This window comes from Sycon ciliatum, chromosome 1, assembly GCF_964019385.1.
Source record: "Sycon ciliatum chromosome 1, ocSycCili1.1, whole genome shotgun sequence".
NCBI lineage: Eukaryota > Metazoa > Porifera > Calcarea > Leucosolenida > Sycettidae > Sycon > Sycon ciliatum.
The window spans coordinates 709,529-732,001 of NC_088643.1; the positions used below are offsets into that span (position 1 = coordinate 709,529).

At 47.0% G+C, this 22,473-nt stretch overlaps 1 protein-coding gene across 1 annotated transcript in view; it reads left to right on the forward strand.

Moving 5' to 3' along the window:
* The first annotated feature begins 1,855 nt into the window (after nt 1-1,855).
* The window catches only part of LOC135809794 (histone acetyltransferase p300-like), a 32,052-nt gene continuing 11,434 nt past the window's right edge, over nt 1,856-22,473 (forward strand). Inside the window, exons 1-18 of the mRNA XM_065323224.1 lie at nt 1,856-2,313; nt 3,418-3,664; nt 3,939-4,040; nt 4,500-4,908; nt 5,310-5,402; nt 5,687-5,798; nt 8,091-8,217; nt 8,573-8,889; nt 9,166-9,496; nt 9,891-10,159; nt 10,421-10,685; nt 14,998-15,119; nt 15,451-15,621; nt 17,272-17,340; nt 17,498-17,655; nt 17,800-17,934; nt 18,084-18,151; nt 19,625-19,778. Coding sequence (XP_065179296.1) covers nt 3,469-3,664; nt 3,939-4,040; nt 4,500-4,908; nt 5,310-5,402; nt 5,687-5,798; nt 8,091-8,217; nt 8,573-8,889; nt 9,166-9,496; nt 9,891-10,159; nt 10,421-10,685; nt 14,998-15,119; nt 15,451-15,621; nt 17,272-17,340; nt 17,498-17,655; nt 17,800-17,934; nt 18,084-18,151; nt 19,625-19,778 — 3,098 coding nt within the window. The 5' untranslated portion in view covers nt 1,856-2,313; nt 3,418-3,468. The remainder of the gene's footprint in view (nt 2,314-3,417; nt 3,665-3,938; nt 4,041-4,499; nt 4,909-5,309; nt 5,403-5,686; nt 5,799-8,090; nt 8,218-8,572; nt 8,890-9,165; nt 9,497-9,890; nt 10,160-10,420; nt 10,686-14,997; nt 15,120-15,450; nt 15,622-17,271; nt 17,341-17,497; nt 17,656-17,799; nt 17,935-18,083; nt 18,152-19,624; nt 19,779-22,473) is intronic.

Sequence of the window (22,473 nt, forward strand, 5' to 3'; positions counted from 1 at the left end):
AATGAACACTCAGCAGCCGCCAGAACAGCCGAGTGAACAGGAAGTGGCACTGAAGAACGCCGGTAGCCGCGCGGACTAGCAACCATGGCTCTCACTAGGCTGAAGGACAGTTTGGTCCGGACGAAAGCCATGGTGACGGAAAAAGGCTCGTTGCGCTTGTCGCTCAGTTTGCTGGCAATCCTGGCAAACAGCGCAGATGAGGCTTTTCCCTGTCCACCAGTGGTGGAGAAGACAATGGGCACAAAGGAGGAGTGCTCTACCTCCAGAACTCGCCGCTCATATTTCCTCCGCTTCTCCTGCTCATGCTTTCTGTAGACAGACGAGATAAAGACTAAGAGCGATACGCCGATAGACCACCGTACACGTCGTACACCGTCCGTACACCGACATGATCGTGGCACGCAGTGCCAGGCCCAGTATACTGTATGCAGTAGGGCTAGGGCCGCGGTCACACATGCACTTTTTTTGGCGGTTCCGCCAAAGACTAGTGTAGCTCACGCGTCACGGTTCCGCCAAAGTGTAGCTCACGCTTCCGCCGTTGCCGAGGCAACGGCGGAGGCGTAAGTTACGCTTTGGCGGAAAGTTTGGATTTCGCTACGCCAAAAAATGCGAGCGGAACCTCCGCTATCGCGGATCCGCTTTGGCGGAACCTGCGTGGTGATGCCTTTGGAGATTGGTGTGCTACTTCTGCGCTGAGTTCTGGTGTTGTTTGGTTGCCATTTGGTATTCAGTTTTCATATTGTTCTTCTTTGCCTATGTACTGTACGTTCTGGAGATCTCGCAAACGATACTGCATCGTTATGAGTGGATAGTTGGTGAGGGAATCCGTCTCCCAACTCATTGGCACCGATCGCGGACGATCTCCAACTCTCTCCTTCTCTCTCCAAGCAATGCGTCCACCAGAGTATGCAACACTAGGACTGCAACCAGGGAGTAGTAGAGTACCCTGCCACACCCTCACTGCAACTGCAGGCATCCACGCAGTCGCTGGGGTCGATGATGGATCATGGAGGAGGGAACGACACCCTGCTATAAAACTATTTGAATTTGATATCGATGTAAAGTAAACTAATATTCAAATACACCCGGGCTGGGCCGCAGTGAATGTGCCCCAAATCCACGAGTGTACTTGACAGGAGACATTCAGCAGCCTGTCAGCGATCCACGATAGCTCTACTTGTACTAGCGAAGGTCGCTGCAACTCGGACAAGAAGGAGGCAACGACACCCTGCTATACAACTATTTGAATTTGATATTGATGTAAACCAAACTAGTAATATTCAAATAACGTTACACCTGTACTGGGCCGCAGTGAATTCGCCCCAAATCCACGAGTGTACTTGACAGGAGACATTCAGCAGGCTGTCGATGTCAGCGATCCACGATAGCTCTACTTGTACAAGGCGCTTCAACTCGGACAAGAACATCTAAAATTTCATAGGTCGTGCTGCATTTGCATTCTCTCCGCCAAAGCGGAGCGCTAGCGTTGAACTAACTTACAATTACTTGAGGAGCAGTAGTCTATTAATAGTATTATTGTATGTGTGACCGCTGCATCGTGTGGTCCGATGCGTTAGTTCCGCTTTTCGCCTCCGCAAAGCCAAAAGCCGTGCAAGCTTTTCATGTGTGACCGCGGTTATAACGTTAGTAGCTAGCTGTGGTCCAGCACAGTGTGGAAACGTTAAACTCTCGCTGAAACTTCCGGTCCCGGAAGTGCATTGTGTAAGACCAGCTAACTAGCAGCCAACGCTGATGGCTGACTCGCCGCGATGCCGTTCTTGGGAGGAAGCTGGGCTTTCTCCAGATGAGCTTTTGGCGGAGTCCTCTAATAGTGACATCGTCGAGTTGGAAACTGCAGATCCTGCCGCGATAGCGAGGAAGCGGTCTTTTCAGAAAACAGCTATTACCAAGTCTGAAAATGTTTCCAAAAGGACGAGAGTAGCTCATGGACAGAGCACTGAAGTGGCCATCAGTGCCGAAACACGGGTGCGGGAGTTCCCAGATGAGCCGCTCTAATTCTAAAGCGACTGTGGCAAGTAAGTGTGCCTGGCATGCCATACACCATTGTCAGGGAAGAAGAGTATAATCGTGTCCCATATTGCTACCGCGAGACACAAACAAGGAAAGTCCCGTTTGGAGAGGGAAACTCAGAGGCAGAAGCTGGTCAAGGAGTCCTTCTTGGCGTATCAGAAACGACTGGGGAAGGCTCTAGCTGACACCGGTCTTATTGAGGCCATTAGTTCAGCGAGTCTCTGCTGCGGATCCAGATTGTGCGTTCTATGTTGCAAGCAGGAATCCCACCTTGCACTCCAGGTAACATACATTCTATCCGTGCATAAATAATTGCATTGATGACTTGTTATCTCCTCTTTGTGCCGCCTCGATATGACTGTATGTGTTTGTGCCTAGCGTACATGTTTACCTGGTATTGTATTATGTGTTTATCATAGCATGGGTGCAATATTATAATATTATCGTTTTTCTTAGCCCAATACCGCAAGGTTCAGGTGTTTATATTCCATGCGGCAGAGCATTATCAGCATTATTTGGAGCATTATCAGCATTATTTGGAGCATTATATGGCCTTTTGTAGAGCATTACTGAGAGCATTATATCCCATATTACTGAGCATTATCCGCCAACACCTACCGACCACCCCCGCTCATGTTTCAGAGCTTTTATTAAAGCTGAATTGCTGCGCTATAACCACACAAACAGTGAGATCACCTCCCTGCTCACTATACGTGATGCTTTCTGGACCAAGCTTCGCAAGCGTGGTTACCCTCCTAGGTTTCTCCACGATGCGTTCAGTGATACCCCAACTAGCTGTCAACTCATACCTCCAGCTAGCTCTGTGCAAGCATCTGCCTCTTGCCCCACAGTTTTTGTTACTGACTATCACCCTGGCCTCCTCAGCCTTCAACGCACCCTGCAAAATTCTTTTCGCGCTGACTTATGTTTTAGGAAACCACATTCACGATGGGTATAGGTATTTTTTACCTCCATGCCTTGCACTCAACCTCGTGTTTGTTTTTTCGCCTTGCAAGCAACCCCGTGTTTTGTTCACGCTTTTTTCCGCGCTAAATCGCTAAATTGCTTTTTTTCGCGCTAATTACTCGACAGTGTTCAACGCCTGTCTGTCCAGTTCTCTGGTTATATTGAGTTCCATATTGTCATTTATCTCCATTCCTCTGATGAAGTGACTCATGTCACAGAAACCGGTCAGGTTAAAGAACTTGGAACTCTCCTTGCTTGTGAGTGTGTGGTTGTTATGTTCTAAACTTCCCGTGTAGGACCTTCGCCGCTGCTTCACTAGGACTTATATTCGGGGAAATACGGTAGGAGCTGGGAACTATTTGGTGAATGTGTATGGTCTCTCTGTTTCCGTCTCTTCACCTTGCCTTTCTCTTTTGTTAGAATCACACTGGATCGACTTCCAATTTCATGCTCCAACAACCGCAGAACTCCATGGAGCAGATGTCTTCCCTTCATCGTGAGAAAGCGAAGCTAATTCAACAACAGCTTGTCTTGCTTCTACATGCTCACAAATGTCAGCGTCGTGAGACTGTTCCGAACGAACCCCCTTGCAAAATACCGCATTGCAGGATCATGAAGTTTGTTCTGACCCATATGCAAGTCTGCCAGGCTGGTCGGTCTTGTGAAGGTAAGGCTGCAGATTGCTTGCACTCACTACACTCACTACACTCAGTTAGAATATCACTTTGAGTCGTTTGGCCCTTTCTGGATATTTGACAAGTAACTCGTCATGCAGCCTTCATCGCGTCTGCATACTCTCTTTTGACGGATGATAATTATTGATATTGAGTATCCAGGATAAAAAGTTCATGTACTGATTTTACGACCCGTTAGGCACATTACGTTTTCACTGTAGTTGATGTAAGAATGGTGTATCCTGTCCTTTTCTTTGCTCCTTTCAGTTGCACACTGCGCATCATCGCGTCAGATCATCAACCACTGGAGAAACTGTGCGAAGCCGGACTGTACTGTGTGTAGTTCACTGCGGGCTCCCAATCGACCTGGTAAGTTACTCTTGTGTTACTGTTATTTTTGAACGGGTAGGTGATCATAATATCTGATTGTGGATAACTGAATTGTATTCTGGCCCTTCTTGGCTGACCATTCAAATCATGATGCTGTCGATTTTCCACAACTACACCGACATTTAGAAGTGCATTCATGGGCTAGACGTGGGGATTGTACACGATTCAAATAAACCGAGATCTTTTGTCACGCAATACGTGTATGTACATGCCATTGTACTACCATTGCCTGCACACACATACACAGAGAAATTGGACTGGATTCTGGCTATGCCCGACGTACTGTGTCAGTTTGCTTTGGCATACATTTTGAATAAAGCCCATTGTGCTTGCATTGCCACTGGCGGGGATATGTCCTTCACTGTACCTGTTCTCTGGTTTAATCACCAGTCGACGCCTATGATACTTAGGTACAGAGCCATAATTGTTTTTGTACAGATGTTCTGAATGGCGTGAACTCAACACCGGGCATGGTGAATGGACTAAACCCAGCAACAGCTGCTGCCCACATGATCAATGCAAAACAAGGCATGGGAATGCTGCCTCTGCCTGGGAATGGTGTTGGTGCTGCAGGATCAGCTGGTGCAACGCCACTGCCCGGTATTTCTAATCTCGGTCTGCATAATGGTTCGGCTATGTACAACAACTTGCCGAACAATGGCATGCTTCCTTCTGGTGGCAATCACATCGGTTCAGCTCCTGGTTTTGGCATACGTGGTGGCAGTCCTGGCCTGCTTCCCAATTTTGCGTTGCCTACGGGTAATGTTGGTGCTGGCAATATGCAACAGCCAGGTGCCTACCCCATGGCCAATAATGAGCACAGCACTAACCTGGTCATACAGCAGGTGTAAGTTTTCCATTCTTAACTATGGCACCGCTTGTGTGCACCTGTTTCTACTTCTGTGAACTGAATTTCACCTGGTTTTGAGTTACGATCCTACAGAAATGTGCACCTGTTAAGTTTGCAGAGGAAGCACACCTGTGTTATCCTGTGTTGTGCCAAACCTAGCCTCTAAGTTTGAGCACTGCTGGTTTACCTATTTCGTGTGAGAAGCATAGTATTCTGGGTTGTTTTCTAACCCCAAACTTCTATCCTGAACACCCTTTGTGTTTGATCTTGGAATAGCATTCACCCAGTATCGTGTCCTGAGAAATCTGACTCACTATCTGCTTCGTACGTTCGCGTGTTGACGCTGCTGCTAGTCCTGTCATGTTTTCTCTGGCTGTGATGCTTTGGGTACTTTATAGGTCCAGTTTGTTGCAAGTTTGCCCACCTGTGGCGAATCAACCTTGGCATGAGAGTTATCCCAACGCCCGTCGCCAGGATGTCATTCGCAAAGTGTGAGTTCTGTTGCCATTGTCGGGTTTTGAGTGTGCTTGGTGAAGCATCCACATACATTTTAGTACTAGTTGCATTGCCTCGTTGTATCAGGCTGCACAAGCTGTCGTGGGGTGCATCAACATTGAATACCAGGGGCAAGTGTCAACTGCAAGAGGGGCTCTAGAGGCAAACAGTTGTCCTAAGCTAAAGGGGTTTGTGTGGACATCTGTTTTCATCTCTGCCCAATGACATTAATTTTACTGTCCAAGTAACTCTTGTCTTTTCTGAAATGTTTTCTCTTCAGGTTTCAAAAGCTCGCCATGTCTTTTCCTCATCTAAACCCTCGGCATTACCAGCGCATTGGCCAGTTTTCCATGAAAATGGAAGGCATGCACTTCTCCCATGCGAAAAGCGAAGTGAGTTGTGTACACATTCTTTGTCAAATTGTGGATCTATTTTTTTTACTTCATGCTTGTTTTCATCTTTCCACTGCTGGTATGTGATTTGGTCTGACCGTGCGCATTTGCCACCACGTCAGGGAAATGTATAGCCCTGGGTAGAAGTCTCCAGGATCTCAAAATGTGCAGATATAGTATGACTATGAGATGTATTTTACGAAAGACGCAACCCCCGTTAGCTGTTGATATGCAGCGAAGAATACCTGTGAATCAATAAGAGAGGATAAAGAGTTGACAGTAAAGAATTGAGAAAGAGCCCTGGTCGATTATGCCTTGGTATCCCTAGTAAGTAATTAGTTTTCTGGAGAGAAGCAAATGGGTGAGATTGTGGGCGAAATGAGGCAACATCCCACTCAACCCTCGTCGTTGGTAAAACAAAAAGCTCATCATTTCAATACTCAGACAATAGACCGATCCCGAAAAGATTGTCTGGGTTCGTGAAAGTGGGCACGCGTGCAAGCCAGCATGTGTGAAGTGCTTCGTTTTGTATTCAGTTTGTGCGTGTCAGCTCATGGCGGAGGAGAGAGAGACTTTTGCTCGCCGAGCTGAAGCTAAAGGATTTGATGGAGTCCTGCCAGCAGCTAGTCGAAGAACCTTCGATACCTTAGGCAGACCCTGACGGAGTTTGGAGGCCAGCTTGAGCTAGCTCTCGGTCGACGGTGAGGAGAGAAACATTCGCGTGGCGATCGACTCTCCGTAAAAAATGCAAGCTACATAGCGCCGACATCTGCAACAGCTACGATTTCAGCTAACTAATTACTTCTCGATCTCCTGCTTCACAAAGTTCAACTGTTTACAAGTCCTGACTGTTGTAGTCTGAAGCTGGAATCTCATCGCCCACCTACAGGTAGCTTTTGGAGCTGATGGATTTCCCGACTTGGACTCCTTCCGCAAACTCTCGCAACATTACTACAGTGTATGCTGTGTTTCCGCACGCTCGTGTCGACATGTCACCTATATGTACCGGGTCGCGGAGGAGCTTGACGACCTCCGCTGACTCCAGGTTTCCGAAATCCTGCCGTCGTCTTCGTTGATGTCGCTGGTGACATTCTCCCCTTGCAGGACGTGTGCATAATTGTCGTCCCGGGGGTAAAGACTATGTTGTCTTTCGAACTAGTTCTTCATCACGCTCGCGCGAATGATGTTTCTTATCATGAATTCGTTCTGACGGTGTGACACGGCGATGGTCTTGGGTGGGGCACTGGCTTGGCGAGAACGATAACTTCTTGTGCAATATAACATTGATCGGCTGCAGGTGAGTACAGTCACTTCGTGGTTGGTCCTATAGGAGGGCAGCTGCCAGGAAAGAGGCAGGACTCATCGAAGGCGAAGCGCTCGCAACAAACAATAGCACTCGAAATATCTAATAAGATTTAGGGCCTATCGCTTTGAGCCACAGCGCTCACAGCCTTGCCTACTTCATCAAAGTGAGCTCTACATGTTCGTTGACCTCTTCACACTACACAGAAGAGCGAAACAAGGATTATGTCTTAGCATTTCAACTCCAACAGCAGACCATTACCAGTGCGAGAGAGAAAACTACAAAGGGCTTTGCTTTCTGTCGCATCCCCTCTCTCTTGCATGCAACTAACGCGAAAACCGTGTACAGGTCCTCCCTCGTTAGTAGATAATCTCTGGGCCATCGAAAAAGTTATCTTATAACGAGATTATCTTGTAGCAGGACTTGCAGCTAAAGGTGAAATAGGCACTACTTCATACTTACCGGAGCAACCCTCGAAACAACATAAATTATCGATGCTTCAACTCGTTATAAGATAATTGAAATTACTCCAACATAACTCTTCCTTGGATGCAAAGGATTGTCCATATTCACGAATACATAGACATAATACGTTTCCTCTTTCTGCTTTATCCGTGTTTTGACCTTGGTCCTGCATCAATATTATCCTATACTGAGGGTTTGGCACTCCAGGGACCTGGGCGAGGACCTGTACTTGTGACCCTCGCATTCACACGTGAACTATCAAACACGTCTTGTGCCGCATGCTGATCAGGTAGTGCCATGTATGTGTTAGATCTACAGTGTACTCTCAGTTGACATACCCCCTTTCGAACCCAGACAATCTTTTCGGGATTGGTCCAGTATCACATAGATTTCTCCTTTACTGAGTTTGTGTGTTCCATACATTCCACGTATAAATGATTTCCTAACACTAGATGCGCTGTATGAGTCTCGTAGAGAACACTAGCAATGGCAATTTTTGTGGACTGTGATTTAATCATTTGCAGATTGAGTATATCAGTATGGTGTCAGCAAAAGTGGATGCTAACATACAGTCACAGATTGCGAAACGCCAGCAGCAACAGCAGCAGCAGCAACAACAGGTGCAGCAGCAGCAGCAAAACGGAGGTCGAGGTACAGTGTGATGTAATAATGTAAACAGCCTAATGTTTGCGACGTATGTATTTTTGCCAATTTTGGGAGAAGAAGAACGTAACGTGAATATTGACCATCGTGAAATCAAACTTCAACAATGAGTATATGTGTGTAACCACAGTGTTCCGTTAAAATTTGCCATCGTAAAATCGCTGGCTCTGAGAAACCCGGAAATATTTAGTGACGCGAATATTGGGCGGTTTACGGTATGTGCCTTGCAGTACATGCTGTATTTCATTGGTGCGGTGTTAGCGAAGTGCTTTGGTGGATCCTGTACAGAGATATACTAGTATGTTTAACAATGCTGATCCTATGCTTTTCTCTGCTCATGCAGCTAACTCCATGAATATGGACATTGCAACACAACAGGCAATGACTACGCAGCAGATCACTGCAATGCAGCAGCTGCAACAACAGCATCAGCGCCAGCTTCTCCACCAGCAACACCAGCAGCGCCTTCAGCAGTTACCCCACCAGCAGCAGCACCAGCACCAGCACCAGCAGCAGCAACAACAACAGCAGCAGCAGATGGAAGCTCAGCTGAACCAAAGCCAGTCCACAGCACAGCAGTTTCAATGGCTGACCAATGCGCCTAACCTCTCAGCTTCTAGCACACCTGTGCTGAACATAAATGTCCAAACCGAAGGCGAGGTATGCATTAGCTGTAGATTGTGGTGCGAGGTGCTCCAACTCTGCAACAGCTGCAACAGTTCTGTTGGAAAGTGTATTTTCTACATTGTGCAGATGAAACCGGTTGTAGTGGGCTCAGCTGACCCGCTATAGGAAATGGATCACGGTTGCTTTGGTCATAAGCACTTGGTCCTACTGAAATTTTGCTCTAAAAACACGTATGCTGAAAGGGAATGAATCCTTCGAAGTGGACTAATATAAGAGTGTCCTTTCCTTCTTTTTTTCCTTCTGCTGTAGACCACATCTAATGTATCGACAACGTCTGCCCCTTCATCTCAGCCTGTTGCTACTCCAATTCAGGCTGCAGCGTCCTCGGCTAGCTCTCTGTTTTCCAGCACTAACATGCTATCTGCAGCGTCCTCGGCTAGCTCTATGTTTTCCAGCACTAACATGTTTTCCAGCACTAACATGCTATCTGCAGTAAATCAGTCGCCAGCAGCTGTCGCTGCAGCGTCGGACAGCACACTTCTTCAACAGTCCGGTGCTGGAGACATGGATACTGGCAGTCTTCCGGCCAATATGTTTCCATCTACCACTCCAGAAGCTGACGGAGTTCCAGGCAAGACATGTAAGCTCATAATGCTGTTGATGTTACCCCGTTATGGACTGAACTCAATGTATGTGGAGCATTGTGCAATAATGTAAACAGCCTAATGTTTGCGACGTATTTATTTTTGCTAATTTTGGGAGAAGAAGAACATAACATGAATATTGACCATCGTGAAATCAAACTTCTACAATGAGTGATGTGTGTAACCACTGTGTTCCGTGAAAATTTGCCATCGTAAACTTGCTGGATGTGAGAAACCCCGAATATTAGTGACACGGTTTACGGTATGTGCCTTGCAGTACATGCTGTAGGTCATTGGTGCGGTGTTAGCGAAGTGCTTTGGTGGATCCTGTGCAGAGATATACTAGTATGTTTAACAATGCTGATCCTATGCTTTTCTCTGCTCATGCAGCTAACTCCATGAATATGGACATTGCAACACAACAGGCAATGACTGCGCAGCATATCACTGCAATGCAGCAGCTGCAACAACAGCATCAGCGCCAGCTTCTCCACCAGCAACAGCACCACCAGCAGCAACAACAACAGCAGCAGCAGATGGAAGCTAAGCTGAACCAAAGCCAGTCCACAGCACAGCAGTTTCAATGGCTGACCAATGCGCCTAACCGCTCAGCTTCTAGCACACCCGTGCTGAACATAAATGTCCAAACCGAAGGCGAGGTATGCATTAGCTGTAGATTGTGGTGCGAGGTGCTCCAACTCCAGTTCTGTTGGAAAGTGTATTTTCTACATTGTGCAGATGAAACCGGTTGTAGTGGGCTCAGCTGACCCGCTATAGGAAATGGATCACGGTTGCTTTGGTCATAAGCTCTTGGTCCTACTGAAATTTTGCTCTAAAACACGTATGCCGAAAGGGAATGAATCCTTCGAAGTGGACTAATATAAGTGTGTCCTTTCCTTCTTTTTTTCCTTCTGCTGTAGGCCACATCTAATGTATCGACAACGTCTGCCCCTTCATCTCAGCCTGTTGCTACTCCAATTCAGGCTGCAGCGTCCTCGGCTCGCTCTCTGTTTTCCAGCACTAACATGCTATCTGCAGTAAATCAGTCGCCAGCAGCTGTCGCTGCAGCGTCGGACAGCACACTTCTTCAACAGTCCGGTGCTGGAGACATGGATACTGGCAGTCTTCCGGCCAATATGTTTCCACCTACCACTCCAGAAGCTGACGGAGTTCCAGGCAAGACATGTAAGCTCATCTTATGCTGTTGATGTTAACCCGTTATGGACTGAACTCAATGTATGTGGAGAATTGTGCCCTCAAATTCTTTACCTCAATCGAATTGGACGTAACTTTAGTTTCCCCCAGACAATTGTCATCATCTTGGGCATCCTGGAAAGCCCCTGACGAGAGGAACACGATGAGCCCAAACTCGAGTCCACGAGATGCGCTGGACCAGCGCTGCAAGCCAGCGAAGGCGTTTCAGCGCGGGGCTCGCGCTCTAGATCGATCTCCATCCGCCATTTCACTTTCCTTACTCGTATGTACTATGGTATAACCTAACACTGGTTAAAAACCAGTATTAGATAAACCTTGTTATAGTTCACGCAATTGTTAGATTGACAGCATGAAACAAGGTGGAGGACACAGTGTTCGGAAACAGTGACCTTACTACATACTTCCGCGGTTGGCAGAGCCCCGGTCCCTGCGGACCATTTGAACCATATGGGTATCGCACCCGGTTCTGACCCTCATTATGCTAGGGGGTTAGGAGACTACTCCTGATGTCGTCTTGTTGTCTTCGCTCTTTTCTTTAACTTGTATAAAGACTTCTTTTTCTTTTTCTTTTTTCTTCCAACTTCTGCCCATGGCGTCCTTCTCTCAGCTCGTTTGTAGATGAAATTCAAGTTTTCTTGACCAGTACTAGTTTGCGTGGCAGCATCAACGGCAGGCAGGTTAAAGAGTGGAGGCAACCAACGTGTAGCCGGGGTGTTCCGACGTGGTGAAGGCCTACCCATGGCCACGTCGGGACATCACCAACCCCGTCTACAGAGAGCACCTTCTCGCGACAGTGTCATGGTGATGACAAAAAAACTGTTGACAGTTGATGAGCTGACAGAAGGACGCCATGGGCAGAAGTTGGAAGAAAAAAGAAAAAGAAAGAGAAGCCTTTATACAAGTTAAAGAAAAGAGCGAAGAAAACAAGACGACATCAGGAGTAGTCTCCTAACCCCCTAGCATAATGAGGGTCAGAACCGGGTGTGATACCCATATGGTTCAAATGGTCCGCAGGGACCGGGGCTCTGCCAACCGCGGAAGGTTGTAGTAAGGTCACTGTTTCTGAACACAGTGTCCTCTACCTTGTTTCATGCTGTCAATCTAACAATCGTATGTACTAGTAGCTGAAATATTTTGTAGGCACTCGCGGGAACCCCTGTTCGAATTTGAAAGAGCGTAGCCTTGCCAACAGCCGACGAGTTCAGGGGAAATCCCGGGCGTTCAGTCACGAATTCACGGCCGTGGATGCCAATTGACCGTGACGAAGGTTACGCGCGTCGTAACTCACTCACCGTTCATCGTATCGCTTCGTAAATTGTTCGAGACGACAGCTGAGAGTTTAGTCTTCTCCCTACATATTTCGTTCTCTCCAAACAACTGAGAATTGACCAAGTTACGATAGTTACGATAGTTTGAAAATATTTGAAATGTGTAGAATTTATCGATCACCGGCGATCGATTATAGTATGTGCCGTCGGCAAAGGGTCGATTTGGGTAGGTCACGTGTACCCCACGGTACGAGCTTGAAGCTGAGAGTGATTTACACCTGCGCACAGTCATTCAGTGCATTCCGTCGGCAGGGCGGATCACCATTTTTCTCAATTTCTGACTTTGGTCTTGAGGGAAAATAGCGGGGGATCGGGAGCTGGGAGATGACTGGAGAAAGCTCAAAAATCAACCAATCGAAAAGCCAAGAAAAAACTTCGTGCCACAAATACAAAAGAAAGAAAAAACTTCCTGTCAGGTAGCAGTAAAATACCTACTACACACTGTATTCGACCTCACGGAATACCACGGCATGCCATTTCCACCCCCCAGAGGCCCTCGGCACCGGATTGGAATGTCCACGGCGCGGTAGGGCAGGAGCCACGGAATGAACTCGTGCCAAAACTGCCCTTCACGTGAGCAAATCACCATGGGTACTCGCGGCACGGCACTCACGGTACCGTAGTGGAAATCGGCCCCTATTAAGGGGGCAGCCTGGTCGTAAAATCCCTGAAAAATCGAATTTGTTAATTCATATCAAATGCTACATCAGTTGAAAGAGCATGAATAGCTGGAAAATCTCTGAATCTTTTCTCGATCTGACCAGTCGTTCAAGAGTTATGGCCGAAAATGTGCTTTTGCAAGGAAAGATTTTTGTTGCACGCTGTCATTTGTTGGTAGCACTGTTTTTGAATGTGAGCAGACCGTGCGCAACTTTGTCGTATCATGGAAAGACGCGAAAGTGTGTAAACATTTGCTCCAAGTCCAAAAAAGTCCAAAACAAGTTTTTTAGCCACGTATTGGGCTGCACGGCGGCGGGCTTTTCGTGCAGCAGGACTTTTGCCAGCACCCTCGTGACGTTGCAGATATGTGGCTTGATTATTGTAGTTGACGTTGATTTAGGCTGTGTTTACATGAGGCGTTTCAACCCGGGTTGAGTTCGACCCGGGTCAGATTTCAACCCGCCATGTGCACAAAATGAATGGCGCGTTTACATGACGCATTGCGCTTGACGCGGGTTGAAATTTCGCCCCGGGTTGATTTCAACCCGGGTCAGGAAAATTGTACTAACGTACTTCTGTGCGTATCTCGTGCCAGGTTTGAACAGCACTGCACATGCAAATTTCGCGCGAACGGATTCACGTGACCATACAGGATTCTAGAAGTGGACTTTTGGCGGCATATCAGTATTTGACCCGGGTCAACTCTCTTCATGTAAACGCTCACCTCTTTTGTCTATCGTACAGACTTTCAACCCGGGCTGAACTCGACCCGGGTTGAAGTTTCTCATGTAAACACAGCCTTAGTGACTTTGGCAAGTGTCGTGTCAAGAAGTCAGGTAGGATTCAGTACTAGGCAGTAGTGGAACGTGAGTGGTAGTCTTTGCCGATTTATGAGGGTATCCTGGATTCGGTTTGAAACGCTGTGGAAATGGCTTGCTGTGGAGGTCCCAGCACTGGATGCTGTGTCAAAGGTACGACCTCGTAGCACGCCCTGAACCTAAAAATATTCAAAAATTGACTTGGGTCTGTGAGAGTCTGTGACAGAACACCCACTCCTGCCGTTGTGACAGATTCCAGGGCCACGTTGAAGGGCCCTAACCCACCACCCATGGCTGCTTCTGGACGTTTTTTAGGTTTGGATCCTGCGCACGGACAGAATTGGCTAGAAAATGTGAACAAATTGTAAATGTTTTTGTTTGGCTCCTGGGTGGCTCGCAAACCGTAGCACTATGCCGGAATTTTGAGTTTTCCGGCCAGGAAAGCCTGTCAGTGGAGCGCAAGAACTTTTAAATCATGTCCAGAGGGCCAGCATAGTGGCAGAAGTGTGTGGTGAAAATTTCACTCAAATCCATTGAGAGACACCAAAGTTACGGTCAATTGAATGCCATATGAAATTTAGGACCAAGCTGCTACCTTATAAGGGGCCCTATCCCACCACCCATGGCTAGGCCTCCGCGGAATATGCCGGCATAATTTCGGGAATTATCGGTGTGATTTTTAAAACGGGAATTATTGGCAATTTTTGTGGAATAATCGGTAAAATTTGAGCAATGCCCCCCTTTTTTCAATTTTTTTCCATTTATAACACCCTGATTTGTACCAAAAAGCTCATGATCCTGAAGTTGATCGCCCGGTATTTCAAAAAGAAAGAAAAAAAAAGCTTCCAGCCGAGTTTCACGCGAACCGTGATTTTTTTGCCCGTACAAGTGGCAAAAAACCCGTACGCGGTACATTATCTGCAAAAAAAGGGAAGAAAAAAAGAATTATTGTGAGAATTGTTGGTGGAATTACGGGAATAATCGGTCGAAATTTTGAGCAATGCTCAAAAGAATTATCGGTAAAAATACGAGCATATTCCGCGGAGGCCTACCCATGGCTGCTTCTGGACTTGTTATAGGTTTGGATCCCGCGCACGGACAGAATGGGCAGGAAAATGTGAAAAAATTGTAAATGCATTTTTTTGGCTCCTGGGTGGCTCGCACACCGTGGCACTTTGCCGGAATTTTGAGTTTTTCCGGCCTGGAAAGCCTGTCAGTGAGGCGCAAGAACTTGTAAATCATGTCCAGAGGGCCAGCATTGTGGCAGGAGTGTGTGGTGAAAATTTCACTCAAATCCATTGAGAGACACCAAAGTTACGGTCAATTGAATGCCATATGAAATTTAGGACCAGGCAGGAGGGACCTTTTAAAAGCGATCTTGTTTAGGTTGGCCATACTATGTCCATGAATTTTTCCTTTAACTGTATTACTGGGCCCTTGCTTATGCTACTTGTTTTGCTGTTGTGCTTTGTTCAGTCGAAATGTCTGCGGAGATTGTGCGGGATACGTTTCTTCCGATTGTGGAACGACTGGTCACTCATACTCCAGATAGCTTACCCTTTCTACAACCCGTCGATCCGATTCTTTTGCACTGCCCTGTAAGTGAAGGAGTCACAGAACACTGATTTTTTAGCTTTTCACTGTTCGCTGTACGCTGCTTTGCTGATGTCCACTGCCACTGGGTTGGCTTTGTACTGTGTGTAACTTGGCGACCAAGGCTGTGGATTAGTTACTGTGTCGCAAAGATTTTCTGCAAGTTCCCTAGTGATGACACACACCGTGTGTTGAGTATATTCATGCGTGCATTTGTGCTGTGATATCTTGACCCATCAGGACTATCCGCAGAGCGTGTGTGTGTGTTGAGTATATTCATGCATGCGTACGTGTCCTGATGTTTGACGTTTGTGCTGTGATGTCTTGATCCATCAGGACTATCCGCAGATCGTGAAGGAGCCAATGGATTTGTCAACTCTGAAACAGAAGCTTGTCGACCTAGAATTCACCGATCCGTGGGAATTCATTGCGGATGCCTACAAGATTGTGGAGAACGCATGGTTGTATAATAAGAGGACCAGCAAAATTCACAGGCAAGCTACACGAGTGAGTTCCGTTGTCCTTTCCTTACCTGGATCTGTGCTGTTAATCTCGTAATATGCTTCAAATACTGACTGCTTAGTACTTCGTACGGTTGTGTTCAGTGGGAATTTGACCAAAGTGCATATTCCACGCCCTCAACTTGCACGGTCCTGGCAGTATTGCGGATGTGACTGGACATGTACACATGTACTGGCATTAAGCGTAATTGTACTTATTATGCTGAAGTTGCCCCGACCCCACCTACTGCAATAAGGATCTTTCTCACCAATAATCGTCATAGTTCGTACGTCATGGTTGGCTGTTTGGTCGGGATTTTTTTACAAGATCACCACAAGCCATCATGGTGCAAACGCCGGCAAAAACGCACAGAGATGCGCATAGCGATGGCAGCCGAAGCAGTGGAGGCGGGGCAAGAACAGCTAAACCGACCAGGGGTCTCGGCCTCGGCACTGCTCATGCGCGCCAAACAGAAAAATACTTCCTCCGTTAACAAAAACTTCGTGATGGATTTTGATGGATATGAAAACGCTTAGAACAGGTCAAGAACAGTTTGTATCGCCTTACAATTACTGGACGACGGTGATTCAGCCTATGCACAGCGCTTTTGCAAGAGGAACTGTTGGCAGAATGAGCAGAGAGTTCAGTTGGCGTTGCTTTCGCTCGATTCATTTTTGACCTGCGTCGCTGTCGTCATCTGCTGCACGCGAGTCGTCATCTGCTGTACGCGAGTCGTCATCTCTCTCCAGTCGTTGTGCAGCTCGTTTCAGCCTTGCCTCGGCTGCTTTGATCACACTCCGCTTGATGTCGCCGCCGTTCAAGTAAGTTTGCTTTCAAGCTGCGTGATCCGCCGCGATGGCGATTACTCGTTTCCACCAGGGAGTCGTGAAAAATATTTTACAACTCCCTGGTTTCATCTTCGCTCTCCAGAACTCCGCGAAACGAGGAGTAAAGGCACAGCTAAACTGATTCCAATTTCTCTAATGGATACCAGCACTGAACGGCAGCGGCTAGCAAGTCCAGTCGACTTTCTTTAGCCACGAGACGCGCATCTGACTGCAGACTTCTGAAAGAATGCATGGTCTTCAGCATTCGAATCTGGGCTTTGCGCAGGTTGAACAAGAACTAACGTGTTACTTCAGTTCAGAATTGTTTTCATTGAGCTGTGCGATCGGAGCAGCTCCTTGTTCACTCGCTCATTGTGTGGTCTCGCTGCTCCGTTTTATCGCTCTCTATCACTCTCCAACGTACTCAGTGCCAAAGTGGTAGAGAGGCCAAGCATCGCAATATCCCCTCGGAGAAGTGGCATTTCAGTTTCGCTCGCCATGACTGTCATCACCTATGTTTCCACAGCGCAACCATCGATTCCGCTCGGCTTGTTGTGAAAGGTCGCTTTCCTTGCATCGTACCTCTGTCATGGCATGCCAGGGAAGGCCAAGAAAGTGATTGTGACTCATTTCACGGCAGTTTGTGCCCAAATCAGCCCCTCAAAATTCCATCACGAAGTTTTTGTTAACGGAGGAAGTACTAAATAGAAAAAATGAGCAGGAGCACTACAGAGCAAATGTGAAATAAGGGTGGCAGCACGGATAATAAATCATTGTCCATTGGTTAACCATCTTCCCCTTATTTCTGTCTTTTGTTGTTCCGATGCAGCTAACTGATTTCTTTGAAAAGATCATCGATGAGCCCATGCAGAATATTGGATTTTGTTGTGGCAAGTCGGTGAGTCCTATTTCACTGTAGCGTGGCTGTGCTATCACATTCTATACTCTAGGTATGCTATAAGGTTGGAACTACGCTGGTATGTGTGTTTAGTTATGCTATAACTTTGCCTTTTTTTCAGACAACTCATTTTGTCCTTGTTCCTGTTGATCTACAGAGGTTCTACACAGCTCAAGTGCTGTATTGTGCGTGCAAATCCTGCGCTATTCCTCGAGATGCGGTCTGCTATGTGTACAAGGGCATTGAAGCGACAATTCACTATTGCAAGAAGTGCTTTAGTGAAGTCAACAAGTCAGTCAATGTGGGATCTGAAGGGTACGTATTTGTCTTACTGTTCCTAACTCTCTGCTAACGTAGTGCATACCCTAACTTAATCCACACTAGTTCAGGATATACATATAGTATATTTTTGATAATAATGTTTTCCTTCCATGTTTGTTTTCTCGCTTCTATTTTCAGGGACGTATTGAAAACGAAGTTTCAGGAGATGAAGAATATGGTCAACGACCCTGAGCCCTTTGTGTTTTGTTCGATTTGCGTGCGGCGTATGCACAAAGTTTGTGTTGGCTTCCATCCCTCCATCTGGAAAAGAGAGTAAGTGGATGCGTTGGTTTGGGATGTGTGAATTGGTTGCCATTGTTGTGTGCTCTGTCCTTATCATAATTGTACATGATGTGTGAGTATGGGTGGGTATTAACTAAGCTGACTGCACACCTCTCTGCACTTGCCTGTTTGCATTTCAGCTATGAGTGCAAGGAGTGCCTGACAAAGAACAACAAGACTGAACCTGTCAACAAGTTCACTGCTAAAGGTAACTATTGTTGTGAAATGATGTGTTGTTTTCCTGTGTGATGGCATTCCCCAAACTGTCTCGTCTAGTCGCGTGCATGTGTGATATGAGCATGCGCGATGTTGTAGTCGAGAGTCCTTTTGTCAGTCTTCTTGTTCGTCCCTTGGAGTGTTGTCTCCATTTCCGTAATGTCAATAATAATTATGTAAACCAAACTAGTCTTGTCCTTTGTGTCCTGCGTCCCGGGGAACGGAATGGCTGAGATTCCGTTACAACGTGGTGCCGAAACCCGGGACGCAGAGGATGAGTTAGTTTGTAGTGAGTCTGTTCGTCGTCGTCGTCGTCAACAACGAAGTGACTGTTACTTTCAAGTAAACAGAGCGTGGGAGCGGAGGAGGTGAAGAGCTGGTGGGAGCGGAAGACGACGCGGAGAGGAGGCAGAGAAGGTGATGGACTAGAACAGTCACTGTGGACTGGAGCCTGAGACGGCAGGAACCGCGACGGAGCGTGTGGCCGTGGCTCGCCAGAGGACAGTGGACGAGTCTGGCGTCACCGACTGTGGTGTCGTCCTTGTTGTTCGTCTTGTTGTGTTGCTCGCTGTGTTGTTCTCTCTCTGTTCAGTTCGTTGCTTGTTGCTGTGTTGTTTCAGTTTGGTTGTTGTCGGTCTGTTGCTCTTCTATTCGTTCTGTTCTCCATTGTTTTTGTTGTAGATTTATTTGGTGCGGCTGTGCGCATGTCATTATTTTGTTGGAGCTTGGGCTCCCGTGTTTCGGTTGGCCTTGTGTGGCGTGGCCTGGTTGTAGAGCGTCGGCTCTAGGTTTTTGTTTGGCCCTGTTTCGTGGCCCGGATATTATTTTAGAGCGTCGGCTCTAGGTTGACGGTTGGTTTTCGTTTTTCTGCTCTGCTGTGGTTCCTTTTGCTGTTGTGCGTGTGGAACGTGGTGTCGGTTTATTATTTTGTGGAATGTCATCAAGGGGGCAGGTGTTGTGAAATGATGTGTTGTTTTCCTGTGTGATAGCATTCCCCAAACTGTCTCGTCTAGTCGCGTGCATGTGTGATATGAGCATGCGCGATGTTGTAGTCGAGAGTCCTTTTGTCAGTCTTCTTGTTCGTCCTTTGGAGTGTTGTCTCCATTTCCGTAATGTCAATAATACTTATGTAAACCAAACTAGTCTTGTCCTTTGTGTCCTGCGTCCCGGGGAACGGAATGGCTGAGATTCCGTTACACTATGGTTAGGAGAGGGTTATTAGATCAGAAGGACAAATCGTTTGGAAAGGATATGTCACATCATAAGTTGGTGCCGCATTCGCCAAATCGATTCACATGGCAGCGCACAATGGATAAGCAAAGCATGAAAAGAGGAGAGAGAGGACGACTGGGTTGGTTATTGGGTTATCTGGCATTGGCGAAATCTGGGCATTGATACTGGTCTTATTTTTCACCTGGAGAAAACCTAAATATTTGTTCATGAGTTTTCCTCTTGTTGTTTGTAGCACTGCCGCGCAATGCTCTAGATACATACCTTGAGGAGAGAATCAACGCTTACCTTGCAACTGCTGATACTAACCGTGAAGCTGGCCACATTCACATCCGCGTGCTCTCCAGTAGCAAGCAGACAGTGAAGGTCAAGGATGCCACCAAAGAAAAGTAAGTCATGTCTGTTGTTGGTGGCAGTAGCAGCGATGATGCTGATGTTGTTGTTGTTGTTGTTTTTTTCAATTGTCGTAAGAGCCCTCTTCACTCCGAATGAATCTAGGTGTAACGGAAATGCTTCTCCCCCTGGCTCTCGCCACACGACAACGCAAACTCTTGATTGTATCTTCAATACTCTTATATTATACCAAGAAATGACGAGGGCGCAGGAGGAGAGAGACAAACTTGGTGAGGACAAAAAGGACAACGGGAAGACTCCCGGGAAAAGACTCGAAGAAACAACAACGAACAAACAGTAATAAGCCGACGAAAACTCGAGACGACCAATCAGGGATGAATACGTACAGAACACATGACCAAGACCAAGACAACCAGACCACGGACGAATCACACATGACTCTCATTCCCAGACCAAACTAGCACTGCGCATGTACAGCATTCACTTGACAGTCACTCTCACACAGACGGAAGCACATCCTCACACTCTGACAACGCGTACTCTTGCATGCACCACATACCATAAACGTCACACATCACACCATACTCGCGCGTACACCTAGACCATATATGACATCAGACAATGGACTCCACAAGACAAGAACCAAATACAACGACATCCGTAAATCAATACGAGACGAAATCCGTAACACAGCAATCCCCTCCGGCGAGAGTCGACCTCGACTCTCAGAAGTAGAAAAATGGAGTAGGAGACAAAAGGGGTGAGAAGACACAATAACAGGAGAAGAAGACAGGACAACGGCAAGTGGCTGGCTGCAGACGTGGAGATGGGAAAACCTTGGGTGTGGTTCCACGAGGTGGTGCGTCGTACGACTTGCCCATTCGGATGTGGAAGATGTGTATAACATGTACAAATGGAGCAACAGAACACAGCAGGCATGTAGGAGTAAGCAATCAGTGAGGACAAACAAAACCTCGGCGCGGAGCCGGCATCAACATATTTTATTATTTATTTTTATTTTATTTTATTTTTATTTTACAAACCCTCGGCTCGGAGCCGGCATAAGTGTCCCACACTTTTCCGATGTCGGACCATCGTGTCGTCCCACGACCCCGTATGATCCTCTTGTCGTCCCACGACCCATAATAATTTTATTTTACAATTCCCTGACAAACTCAATAGACACAGGAGCCCCCCAGCTCACGAAGCGAACCGTGGCTCACCATGATCGGACATCCGCAGGGCAAAACTGGGCAGACCCGCAGGTCGACACAAAACAAGATAAACAAAAGACGCTCACTGAAAGACCAAACCGAACTAAGCTGACAAACCAAACAGGTACACGACTACACTGAAAGGCTAATCAAGAAACTGCACAAACCCCAGCAAATATACGTACACTGACTGCCAAAACCCCAAACAGAAAGACACAAGAGAGACACAAGAACCGGATCGCGAAAAGATAACAAGCACCAAAAACAAAACCCACGACGCAGATTGTGAAAATACTACATTGCCCCGACAAACAGAACGACGGGGAAAGCACCCGGGCCCTGGGTGTATCCGTGCAGTAATGCTGACGACAACAAAATAGGCAGGCAAGTGAATAAACTACAGCGAAAGCCATAACTGGGATTGACTCACCGGGTAGTTGTGCGCCTGACGAACGACCAGTTCCGCTTGCCGAAATAAAAATAATAAAGTCGCCACACGTCGACAAAACTGAAAGGAGAAACGAAAGGACCACGGCGAGCATAAACTACTTGTGGAGAAGTAGAATCAGGTTCGAGCCGGTCACCACGTTGGGCGCCACTGTAACGGAAATGCTTCTCCCCCTGGCCCTCGCCACACAACAACGCAAACTCTTGATTGTATCTTCAATACTCTTATATTATACCAAGAAATGACGAGGGCGCAGGAGGAGAGAGACAAACTTGGTGAGGACAAAAAGGACAACGGGAAGACTCCCGGGAGAAGACTCGAAGAAACAACAACGAACAAACAGTAATAAGCCGACGAAACTCAGACGACCAATCAGGGACGAATACGTACAGAACACATGACCAAGACCAAGACAACCAGACCACGGACGAATCACACATGACTCGCATTCCCAGACCAAACTAGCACTGCGCATGTACAGCATTCACTTGACAGTCACTCTCACACAGACGGAAGCACATCCTCACACTCTGACAACGCGTACTCTTGCATGCACCACATACCATAAACGTCACACATCACACCATACTCGCGCGTACACCTAGACCATATATGACATCAGACACTGGACTCCACAAGACAAGAACCAAATACAACGACATGCGTATATCAATACGAGACGAAATCCGTAACATAGGGTATGGTTGTGGGATTTTGTTTGTTCAATTTGCTGTATATGGCATTCTACCAAGAGTACTCTTGATTCTACTTGTTAAGGTTCTGTTCCGCCATAAGGTTTGATCAGCAAATAGTGCACCAAAGAATGTGCGAGCCATAGTACACCTAGTGCATTCTCAGGCAAGAAAAAAAGATCTAAGGGTAGTTCAAGAAAACGGGCAGGAACCTCTGGTATGTTTTTCGGTGTTTTCCTTCTGGCTAGTAGGAATATACTGGGTACCTGTTGTAACGGAATCACAGCCATTCCGTTCCCCGGGACGCAGGACACAAAGGACAAGACTGGTTTGTTACATTATTTATATTTGGACATTACGGAAAGGTAGACTACAC